Source organism: Ranitomeya imitator, chromosome 8 (assembly GCF_032444005.1).
Source record: "Ranitomeya imitator isolate aRanImi1 chromosome 8, aRanImi1.pri, whole genome shotgun sequence".
In the NCBI taxonomy this organism is placed as follows: Eukaryota; Metazoa; Chordata; class Amphibia; order Anura; family Dendrobatidae; genus Ranitomeya; species Ranitomeya imitator.
The window spans coordinates 165,071,801-165,084,514 of NC_091289.1; the positions used below are offsets into that span (position 1 = coordinate 165,071,801).

Consider the following 12,714-nt stretch of genomic DNA (forward strand, 5'->3'; position numbering starts at 1 on the left):
AACATGGCGCCACCATTGATTCCAGCCAATCTTGTATTCAAAAAGTCAAATGGTGCTCCCTCCCTTCCGAGCCCCGACGTGCGCCAAAACAGTGGTTTACCCCCACATATGGGGTATCTGCGTACTCAGGGCAAACTGGACAACAACAATTGTGGTCCAATTTCTCCTATTACCTTTGGCAAAATAAGAAATTCCAGGCTAAAAAATCATTTTTGAGGAAAGAAAAATTTTTTTTTTTTTTTCATGGCTCTGCGTTATAAACTTCTGTGAAGCACCTGGGGGTTTAAAGTGCTCAATATGCATTTAGATAAGTTCCTTGGGAGGTCTAGTTTCCAAAATGGGGTCATTTGTGGGGGAGCTCCGATGTTTAGGCACACAGGGGCTCTCCAAACGCGACATGGTGTTCGCTAACAATTGGAGCTAATTTTCCATTCAAAAAGTCAAATGGCACGCCTTCCCTTCCGAGCCCTGCCGTGTGCCCAAACAGTGGTTTACCCACACATATGAGGTATCGGCGTACTCGGGAGAAATTGCCCAACAAATTTTAGGATCCATTTTATCCTATTGCCCATGTGAAAATGAAAAAATTGAGGCGAAAATAAATTTTTTGTGAAAAAAAAAAGTACTTTTTCATTTTTACGGATCAATTTGTTAAGCACCTGAGGGTTTAAAGTGCTCACTAGGCATCTATATAAGTTCCTTGGGGGGTCCAGTTTCCAAAATGGGGTCACTTGTGGGGAAGCTCCAATGTTTAGGCACACAGGGTCTCTCCAAACGTGACATGGTGTCCGCTAACGATGGAGATAATTTTTCATTCAAAAAGTCAAATGGCGCTCCTTCCCTTCCAAGCCCTGCCGTGCGCCCAAACAGTGGTTTACCCCCACATATGAGGTATCAGCGTACTCAGGACAAATTGGACAATAACTTTCGTGGGTTCAGTTTCTCCTTTTACCATTGGGAAAATAAAAAAATTGTTGCTAACAGATCATTTTTGTGACTAAAAAGTTAAATGTTCATTTTTTCCTTCCATGTTGCTTCTGCTGCTGTGAAGCACCTGAAGGGTTAATAAAGTTCTTGAATGTGGTTTTATGCACCTTGAGTGGTGCAGTTTTTAGAATGGTGTCACTTTTGGGTATTTTCAGCCATATAGACCCCTCAAACTGACTTCAAATGTGAGGTGGTCCCTAAAAAAATGGTTTTGTAAATTTCATTGTAAATATGAGAAATCGCTGGTCAAATTTTAACCCTTATAACTTCCTAACAAAAAAAAATTTTGTTTCCAAAATTGTGCTGATGCAAAGTAGACGTGTGGGAAATGTTATTTATTAACTATTTTGTGTCACATAACTCTCTGGTTTAACAGAATAAAAATTCAAAATGTGAAAATTGCGAAATTTTAAAAATTTTCGCCAAATTTCCATTTTTATCACAAATAAACGCAGAATTTATTGACTTAAATTTACCACCAACATGAAGCCCAATATGTCACGAAAAAACAATCTCAGAACCGCTAGGATCCGTTGAAGCGTTCCTGAGTTATTACCTCATAAAGGGACACTGGTCAGAATTGCAAAAAACGGCCAGGTCATTAAGGTCAAAATAGGCTGGGTCATGAAGGGGTTAAAGTGGGGAACGTGTGTTTTTTGACCCTTCTAAACCTGAAGGGCCTGATTTGTCCACAGCAACCATAATACATCTAGGTAATTGTGCCCAACTACCTTTGTGGCTGCTATTCACAATTTTACTTCTATATTGTTTGAAATCGAATCTTTTTTTTTAATTAAATGTTCTATTTTATCCTCTATATTTGCTTGATTATATACTATTACCATAGAGGGTTCTAGCTTCCAAACTATGCAATCTTACCTTTATCTTAATCCCACCTCCTTGGGTGCTTGCCAAGCCATCTGTACACTTAAAATTATTACATCTGTGAATTTTATTTCCATCAAGTATGGCACCACTTCCTGGGGTCAATTCAATACCTGCACCCTAAAAATAAAGTTTTAAAGATTTTTGTACAATTCAGGGATATTTATTTTTCTAAAAAATGGTTGATTTACAAAAAAAAAAATTAAACAAGCTAACTGCCCAGATTCCACAAATTAAAGCAAATATACATTTATAATGATATACTGTGCCCAGTTATGTTGTTTTATTAAACTTTTTTTTTCCTTTAACCCCCTAGCATCCGCTGATACGCATTAAAACAGCGACTGCTAAGGCTACGTGCACATGTTGCGGAAAGTCCTGCAGATTTTTCCTGACTAATTTTGGTAAATCCGCAGGTAAACCGCACTGCAGATTACCTGCGGAATTACCGCTTTTTTTTTTTTGCGGATTTCACATGCGGTTTTACACCTGCAGATTCCTATTATGGAGCAGGTGTAAACCGCTGCGTAATCCGCACAAAAAATTGACATACTGCGGAATAAACAATGCTACGTTTCAGCCTGTTTTTTTCCGCAGCATGTGCACTGTGGATTTTGTTTTCCATAGGTTTACATGGTACTGTAAACGCATGGAAAACTGCTGCAGATCCGCAGCGTGTGCACATACCCTAAGGGCATTTATTCCCTGGCAATGGGAAATAAGGCTGTGAAAAATTTCAGGGATTTGCGTGTAAAATCATAGCAGGCTGCGATTGGCACCGAGACTTGCCAATGCAAGCCTAAGGGTGTGAGAAAATAAATAAAATTGCACAGCACTCGGACCATGCGAGTGCTGTCCAATTTTTACACACCGATGTCATTTGAAAAGCCGGCAGTTCATCTGCCGCATACAGTGAAATGAGATGACAGGTTAGAATAGATAGATATATACACATAGAATGCATAGATATATAGATTGATTAACAGTCTTATATAACTCAAGCAAAAAATGTCTGCTCAGAAATTTATATGCACATCCTCAAAGCCAATTTAGAGGAAAAAACGGTAAAATGCAGAAATATAATATAAAATACATCTTTATTATTATTATTATTATTATTTATTTATATAGCACCATTGATTCCATGGTGCTGTACATGAGAAGGGGTTACATACAAGTTACAAATATCACATACAGTAAACAAACTAACAATGACGGACTGATACAGAGGGGCGAGGACCCTGCCCTTGCGGGCTTACATTCTACAGGATTATGGGGAAGGAGACAGTAGGTTGAGGGTTGCAGGAGCTCCGGTGTTGGTGAGGCGGTAGCTCCGGTGTTGGTGAGGCGGTAGCTCCGGTGTTGGTGAGGCGGTAGCTTCGTTGGTGATGAGGCAGCATCGGTGTCAGTGCAGGCTGTAGGCTTTCCTGAAGAGATGAGTTTTCAGGTTCCGTCTGAAGGATCCGACTGTGGTTGATAGTCGGACGTGTTGGGGCAGAGAGTTCCAGAGGATGGGGGATATTCGGGAGAAGTCTTGGAGGCGATTGGATGAGGAGCGAATAAGTGTGGAGGAGAGAAGGAGGTCTTGGGAGGACCGGAGGTCACGTGAGGGAAGATATCGAGAGATTAGTTCAGAGATACAGTGGGGCAAAAAAGTATTTAGTCAGTCAGAAATAGTGCAAGTTCCACCACTTAAAAAGATGAGAGGCGTCTGTAATTTACATCATAGGTAGACCTCAACTATGGGAGACAAACTGAGAAAAAAAAATCCAGAAAATCACATTGTCTGTTTTTTTAACATTTTATTTGCATATTATGGTGGAAAATAAGTAATTGGTCAGAAACAAAATTTCATCTCAATACTTTGTAATATATCCTTTGTTGGCAATGACAGAGGTCAAACATTTTCTGTAAGTCTTCACAAGGTTGCCACACACTGTTGTTGGTATGTTGGCCCATTCCTCCATGCAGATCTCCTCTAGAGCAGTGATGTTTTTGGCTTTTCGCTTGGCAACACGGACTTTCAACTCCCTCCAAAGGTTTTCTATAGGGTTGAGATCTGGAGACTGGCTAGGCCACTCCAGGACCTTGAAATGCTTCTTACGAAGCCACTCCTTCGTTGCCCTGGCGGTGTGCTTTGGATCATTGTCATGTTGAAAGACCCAGCCACGTTTCATCTTCAATGCCGTTGCTGATGGAAGGAGGTTTGCACTCAAAATCTCACGATACATGGCCCCATTCATTCTTTCATGTACCCGGATCAGTCGTCCTGGCCCCTTTGCAGAGAAACAGCCCCAAAGCATGATGTTTCCACCACCATGCTTTACAGTAGGTATGGTGTTTGATGGATGCAACTCAGTATTCTTTTTCCTCCAAACACGACAAGTTGTGTTTCTACCAAACAGTTCCAGTTTGGTTTCATCAGACCATAGGACATTCTCCCAAAACTCCTCTGGATCATCCAAATGCTCTCTAGCAAGCTTCAGACGGGCCCGGACATGTACTGGCTTAAGCAGTGGGACACGTCTGGCACTGCAAGATCTTAGTCCATGGTGGCGTAGTGTGTTACTTATGGTAGGCCTTATGACATTGGTCCCAGCTCTCTGCAGTTCATTCACTAGGTCCCCCCGCGTGGTTCTGGGACTTTTGCTCACCGTTCTTGTGATCATTCTGACCCCACGGGGTGAGATTTTGCGTGGAGCCCCAGATTGAGGGAGATTATCAGTGGTCTTGTATGTCTTCCATTTTCTAATTATTGCTCCCACTGTTGATTTCTTCACTCCAAGCTGGTTGGCTATTGCAGATTCAGTCTTCCCAGCCTGGTGCAGGGCTACATTTTTGTTTCTGGTGTCCTTTGACAGCTCTTTGGTCTTCACCATAGTGGAGTTTGGAGTCAGACTGTTTGAGGGTGTGCACAGGTGTCTTTTTATACTGATAACAAGTTTAAACAGGTGCCATTACTACAGGTAATGAGTGGAGGAAAGAGGAGACTCTTAAAGAAGAAGTTACAGGTCTGTGAGAGCCAGAAATCTTGATTGTTTGTTTCTGACCAAATACTTATTTTCCACCATAATATGCAAAAAAAATGATAAAAAAACAGACAATGTGATTTTCTGGATTTTTTTTTCTCAGTTTGTCTCCCATAGTTGAGGCCTACCTATGATGTAAATTACAGACGCCTCTCATCTTTTTAAGTGGTGGAACTTGCACTATTGCTGACTGACTAAATACTTTTTTGCCCCACTGTATATGGAGGAGACAGGTTGTGGATGGCTTTGTAGGTCAGTATTAGCAATTTGAACTGGATACGCTGAGGGAATGGGAGCCAGTGAAGAGATTTGCAGAGGGGGGAAGCGGAGGAGTAGCGAGGAGAGAGATGGATTAGTCGGGCAGCAGAGTTAAGGATGGACTGGAGAGGTGCAAGGGTGTTAGCAGGGAGGCCACAGAAAAGGATGTTGCAGTAGTCAAGGCGGGAAATGATGAGGGCGTGCACAAGCATTTTAGTAGATTGGGGGTTGAGGAAAGGACGGATCCTGGAGATATTTTTGAGCTGGACGCGACAGGAGGTGGTAAGAGCTTGGATGTGTGGTTTGAAGGACAGGGCAGAGTCGAAGGTTACTCCGAGGCAGCGGACTTCGGGTACAGGGGAAAGCATGATTTATTTATTATATTCTAGGTTCTTCAAAGTAGCCACCTCCATTTTATGTATAAATATAAGACATAATTTCAGTTGTCTCACACTTTTTAAGTATATAATTCCACATGTGTTAATTCATAGTTCTGATGCCTTCAGTGTAAATGTACAATTTTTATAGTCATTAAAATACAGAAAAATCTTTAAATGAGGTGTGTCCAAACTTTTGGTCTGTACTGTATGTGCATATGAAGTGACACTAATTCATATCAATTCAAGTATAGATTAATCATAAAGTGCATAGTGCAACTGTAAACAGCCATACTGAATTGAAAAGATCTCACAAGAATAATGACAACTGTCGCCCCCATTGAGGAAGCATTGGGTGAAACGGCGCTGTCAGCGTGAGAGGACGCGGGAGCTGGAACTTTTTGCACGTTGCACTTTATAGGTATTTCACCTTCTTACTTTATTCTGTGCTTATATTCACTTTAACATGACTTGGATACAGCCTTAATCACTTTTTTATTTTTGGCTATGACACAGTTGTCTGTATTCTTGTGAGATCTTTTCAAATCAGTATGGCTGTTTACAGTTGCACTATGCACTTTAATTCATATCAATTCATGTATAGATAAATCAGTGTCACTCCGTATGCACGTGTGTGTGTGTATATACAGTGGGGCAAAAAAGTATTTAGTCAGTCAGCAATAGTGCAAGTTCCACCACTTAAAAAGATGAGAGGCGTCTGTAATTTACATCATAGGTAGACCTCAACTATGGGAGACAAACTGAGAAAAAAAAATCCAGAAAATCACATTGTCTGTTTTTTTAACATTTTATTTGCATATTATGGTGGAAAATAAGTATTTGGTCAGAAACAAAATTTCATCTCAATACTTTGTAATATATCCTTTGTTGGCAATGACAGAGGTCGTACGTTTTCTGTAAGTCTTCACAAGGTTGCCACACACTGTTGTTGGTATGTTGGCCCATTCCTCCATGCAGATCTCCTCTAGAGCAGTGATGTTTTTTGCTTTTCGCTTGGCAACACGGACTTTCAACTCCCTCCAAAAGTTTTCTATAGGGTTGAGATCTGGAGACTGGCTAGGCCACTCCAGGACCTTGAAATGCTTCTTACGAAGCCAATCCTTCGTTGCCCTGGCGGTGTGCTTTGGATCATTGTCATGTTGAAAGACCCAGCCACGTTTCATCTTCAATGCCCTTGCTGATGGAAGGAGGTTTGCACTCAAAATCTCACGATACATGGCCCCATTCATTCTTTCATGTACCCGGATCAGTCGTCCTGGCCCCTTTGCAGAGAAACAGCCCCAAAGCATGATGTTTCCACCACCATGCTTTACAGTAGGTATGGTGTTTGATGGATGCAACTCAGTATTCTTTTTCCTCCAAACACCACAAGTTGTGTTTCTACCAAACAGTTCCAGTTTGGTTTCATCAGACCATAGGACATTCTCCCAAAACTCCTCTGGATCATCCAAATGCTCTCTGGCAAACTTCAGACGGGCCCGGACATGTACTGGCTTAAGCAGTGGGACACGTCTGGCACTGCAGGATCTGAGTTCATGGTGGCGTGGTGTGTTACTTATGGTAGGCCTTGTTACATTGGTCCCAGCTCTCTGCAGTTCATTCACTAGGTCCCCCCGTGTGGTTCTGGGATTTTTGCTCACCGTTCTTGTGATCATTCTGACCCCACGGGGTGGGATTTTGTGTGGAGCCCCAGATCGAGGGAGATTATCAGTGGTCTTGTATGTCTTCCATTTTCTAATTATTGCTCCCACTGTTGACTTCTTCACTCCAAGCTGGTTGGCTATTGCAGATTCAGTCTTCCCAGCCTGGTGCAGGGCTACAATTTTGTCTCTGGTGTCCTTTGACAGCTCTTTGGTCTTCACCATAGTGGAGTTTGGAGTCAGACTGTTTGAGGGTGTGCACAGGTGTCTTTTTATACTGATAACAAGTTTAAACAGGTGCCATTACTACAGGTAATGAGTGGAGGAAAGAGGAGACTCTTAAAGAAGAAGTTACAGGTCTGTGAGAGCCAGAAATCTTGATTGTTTGTTTCTGACCAAATACTTATTTTCCACCATAATATGCAAATAAAATGTTAAAAAAACAGACAATGTGATTTTCTGGATTTTTTTTTTCTCAGTTTGTCTTCCATAGTTGAGGTCTACCTATGATGTAAATTACAGACGCCTCTCATCTTTTTAAGTGGTGGAACTTGCACTATTGCTGACTGACTAAATACTTTTTTGCCCCACTGTGTATATATATATATATATATATATATAATATATTAGATGGTGGCCCGATTCGAACGCATCGGGTATTCTAGAATATGCATGTCCACGTAGTATATTGCACAGCCCACATAGTATATTGACCAGCCACGTAGTATATTGCTCAGCGACTTAGTATATTGCCCAGCCACTATATACGAGTTGGCGACTCTAGGTTCAGCACCTGTTCACACTTAGTCTATGTTTGGATGTGCCGGTCAGGTTTTTGAAATGTAGTATATTGCCCAGTCACGTATTGCCCAGCCACATAGTATATAGCACAGCCCATGTAGTACAATATATTGCCCAGCCACGTAGTATATTGCCCAGTCACGGAGTATATTGCCCAGTCACGGAGTATATTGCCCAGCCACGTAGTATAATGCCCAGCACAGAGCCACGTAGTATAGAGACTAAAAAAAAAAAAACATATACTCACCTATAGCCCATTGAAGTCCTGCTATACTTACCATCCGCCGTCTTTCTCGCTCCTCTCCACGCTCCATTGCAAGCGGCAGCTTGCGGTCCCGTCCCAGGGCTGGTGTGAGCAGGACCTATGATGACGTCGCGGTCACATGACCGACCGTGATGTCACGGCAGGTCCTTGTCCCACACCAGCCCTGGGACGGGAGTGGAAGCTGCCGCTTGCAATGGAGCGTGGAGAGCATGGAGCCACCCCTAAGAGAATAGTATTTAGAGAGGCAAACTCCCCCCGACGACGGCGACTACATCTCTCACCAAATGTGCCCATACAGTCAAAAAATTGACTACAAAGGTCCATGGAGGGAGACTTAACAGAGCCAGGGCAAATAATTCCCGGAATATAGATAATTATTTACACAGGCATACGAGCTGGTACCAGGCCATGATATAGAGAAAGGCCAACCGCGGCAGGTAAGAATAACTTTTTTTTTTTTTTTTCTTGAGAGCGGCGATCCGGGGGCCCAGGGAAGAACGCTGGGGCAGAGTGTGCTGGACGCAGAGTGTGCTGGACGCAGAGGGGGCAGAGTGTGCTGGACGCAGAGGGGGCAGAGTGTGCTGGACGCAGAGGGGGCAGAGTGTGCTGGACGCAGAGGGGGCAGAGTGTGCTGGACGCAGAGGGGGCAGAGTGTGCTGGACGCAGAGGGGGCAGAGTGTGCTGGACGCAGAGGGGGCAGAGTGTGCTGGACGCAGAGGGGGCAGAGTGTGCTGGACGCAGAGGGGGCAGGATGGATACGATGGAGACAGATGGGGCAGGATGGGGAGATCATATGGGGCAGAATGGATACTCATGAGGGCAGGATGGGAGAACATATGGCTGGAGCCTGCAATGAGACACACGGGGGCTAGGATGGCGAATATTTACCATAGGGGCTAATTAAGGGATATTATTATTGCAGTGATGTATTTATTTTATTTTTTGAGTATACTGTTTTAAATGGGGGGAGGTCCTGTTACTGTGCAGAGTGATACTATGTCACCTTCTTTATGTGGTGTAATGTAGAGGCTGTGAAAATTAAGTAATGTATTCTGCAAGTGGAACTCAAGATAACTGTGTTATTTCTGCAGAGACGAGTCCTGGCTGGAAGAAATAATGGCGGTCTGTGCTGGATGAAAGATGAAGGACTTCACCTAGAGACGTCACTGGTGAGTCAGTGTTAACTATACACTGACACTATACACTGTATACTATATACAGAGCTCCTGTGTATAATGTCACCGGTGATCACTGTATTACCTGTAGACACTGCTTACTAATTACAGATCTCCTGTGTATAATGGCACTGATGGTGATAGTATTGTGGGTTTTTTTTTTTATTACTAATCAGTATTGTAGTATTCAGTCACTATGTGGTGGTAATATGCGGTCTGGTCATGGTGTTGTGGTATTTGTTCCTTGTGTTTGATATTATTCGGTCACTGTGGTGGTAATATGTCATCTGGTCATAGTGCTGTGGTATTTGTTCCTTGTATGTAGTATTATAGGTCATTTTAAAAATTGAAAAATAAATAAAAATATACCTAAATTGTATTGCATATTTTAACAAATATTTAGTAGGTTACAGTAGAGTAGGGCCCGGCCAAAAGTGTCTACCGTGTTCTGGTGGCGGCTTAAAAAATCTTTTGGCCAAAACAAAAGCTGCTGGCTATATGTGTGATCTGGTGATGGGAACTGTTAATGTGTGATAGGTGAGAAGTGGAGATTTTCCAAGAGATGGCGGTGGGACTGTGGACAGTTCGAGGGGTGGAGCCTGGAGGCAGGGCTGGGGTGGAGCCTGGGCGGAGTCTCAAGGGGGCCCCGAAAATTTTGCCAGTATGGGGCCCCGAAATTTCTAGTGGCAGCCCTGAGAATACCCGATGCGTTAGAATTGGGCCACCACCTAGTGTGTGTGTGTGTGTGTGTGTGTGTGTGTGTGTGTGTGTGTGTGTATATATATATATATATATATATATATATATATATATATATATATTATAATTTTCCTTTGAGCGTCATTTTTGCTCCATTTTTTCATTATAACATAGTATTCTATGTGCACATCATTGTAACAAAAAATGTTTTTCTGTGATTCCATGCTCCTGCCCTCTTTTTTATTCCTGTTGTTTGAATACTTCATTTTATGTATAACTATAATAAAGATGTATTTTAAATTATATTTCTGCACTTTACCTTTTTTTCCCCTCTAAATTGGCTTTGAGGATGTGCATATAAATAAATACCATATATACTCGAGTATAAGCTGACCCCCCAATTTTGCCGCAAGAAACTGGGAAAACTTAATGACTCGAGTATAAGCCTAAGGTGGGAAATGTAGCAGCTACCGGTAAATGTCAAAAGTAAAAATAGATACCAATAAAAGTAAAATTAATTGAGACATCAGTAGGTTAAGTGTTTTTGAATATCCATATTGAATCAGGAGCCCCACATAATGCTCCATAAAGTTCATTATGGCCCCATAAGATGCCCCATATTAAAATATGTCACATATAATCCTGCATAAAGGTTAATAATGGCCCCATAAGACATATTTGCCCAATATAAAGCTGCGCAAATGCTGATTATGGTCCCATAAGATACTCCATAATAATAATAATAATAATAATTTTTATTTATATAGCGCCAACATATTCCGCAGCGCTTTACAAATTATAGAGGGGACTTGTACAGACAATAGACATTACAGCATAACAGAAATACAGTTCAAAACAGATACCAGGAGGAGTGAGGGCCCTGCTCGCAAGCTTACAAACTATGGGGAAAAGGGGAGACACGAGAGGTGGATGGTAACAATTGCTTTAGTTATTCGGACCAGCTATAGTGTAAGGCTCAGGTGTTCATGTAAAGCTGCATGAACCAGTTACCTGCCTAAGTATGTAGCAGTACAGACACAGAGGGCTAATACTGCATAAAGTGTATGAGAACATGATGCGAGGAACCTTTTTTTTTTTTTTTTTTTTTTTTATTATAAATAGGCCACACAGGGATCGTTAGGTTAATGCATTGACATTAACATTGCAATGATATTTGCCCCATATAGTGCTGCACAAACATTATGGCCCCATATAGTGCTGCACAAACGTTATGGCCCCATAGATGCTCCATACAGACACTTGCCCCATTTGCTGTGATAAAAAAAAAATCACATACTCACCTCTCCGTCGCTCAGGCCACCAGCGCTTTCAATATTCACGTGCTGATCGTTCTGGCGCCGCTCCATCTTCAGCACTGGCTTTCAGGCTGAGGGCGCGCATTAACTACGTCACCGCGCCCTCTGACCTGAGCGCCACTGCTGAAGATGGAGCGGCGCCGAAACAAAGAGCAGGTGAGTATCGCGCAGCGCTCCCCCTCCTCGTTATACTTACCTGCTCCTGGCGCGGTCCCTGGCGCGGTCCCTGGCGCTGCAGCTTCTTCCTGTACTGAGCGGTTGCATGGTATGGGAGGTGGAGCAGCATATTCATTACTGTAATGAGCGGTACCATTTAAATTAAAGGGTTAAATAGCGGAAAAAATTGGCGTGGGCTCCCGCACAATTTTCTCCGCCATTTAACCCTTTAATTTAATAGCTAGAACGGCCAAATTTTGCATATACACACTACTAACATTAGTAGTGTGGAATATGCAAAAAAATGGGGATATGAGATGGTTTACTGTATGTATACCATGTCTCAAATCAGGTCGGGTTTAGGAAGGAGAAAGCAAAAGCCGGTAATTGAATTACCGGCTTTCTGCTATATCGCGCTGGATGAAATAATAATATATATACATATATGTGTCTCACTGACATATATATATATATATATATATATATATATATATATATCTATTCTATGTGTACACATTTATTCTACCTATTCTACTGTAAGCTGTCAGTGTGATTTTACTGTACACCGCACTGAATTACCGGCTTTTCTCTCTAACACCGCTGCGTATTCCTCGCAAGTCACACTGCTGGTCCGTGTGTAATCCGTATTTTTGGGGCTTCCATAGACTTTCATTGACGTTTTATTTGCGCAATACGGTGACAAAGGCAGCATGCTGCGATTTTCTACGGCCGTAGAAAGCCGTATAATACTGATCAGGAAAATACGGCAGATAGGAGCAGGGGCATAGAGAATAATTGTGCCGTATGTTATGCGAGTTTTACGGACGTAGTTTCTGCGCTCTTACGTCCGTAAAACTCGCTAGTGTGAGGCCGGCCTTAGGCAAGAGCCCCACACGTATCGCTGCTGCTGCAGCTTCGTCAGTGGAAGTCTAAATATATATCTATATTTATAAGCCAAAACCATGAGTGGGAGAAAAATACAGACGTGGTGACATGTTTCTAATAAACTTTTCCTCTGATTGTTATACTCCAAGGTTTAACTTATCCCACTTCCCCCCACCCCCTTCTCTATATTTGACTTGAATGGTACTTGCCTATCTTTGAG

At 42.3% G+C, this 12,714-nt stretch overlaps 1 protein-coding gene across 1 annotated transcript in view; it reads right to left on the reverse strand.

Annotated features, from left to right (window-relative positions):
- The window catches only part of SHCBP1L (SHC binding and spindle associated 1 like), a 127,870-nt gene that overhangs the window by 13,828 nt on the left and 101,328 nt on the right, over positions 1-12,714 (reverse strand). The window contains exon 9 of the mRNA XM_069737744.1: positions 1,867-1,992. Coding sequence (XP_069593845.1) covers positions 1,867-1,992 — 126 coding nt within the window. The remainder of the gene's footprint in view (positions 1-1,866; positions 1,993-12,714) is intronic.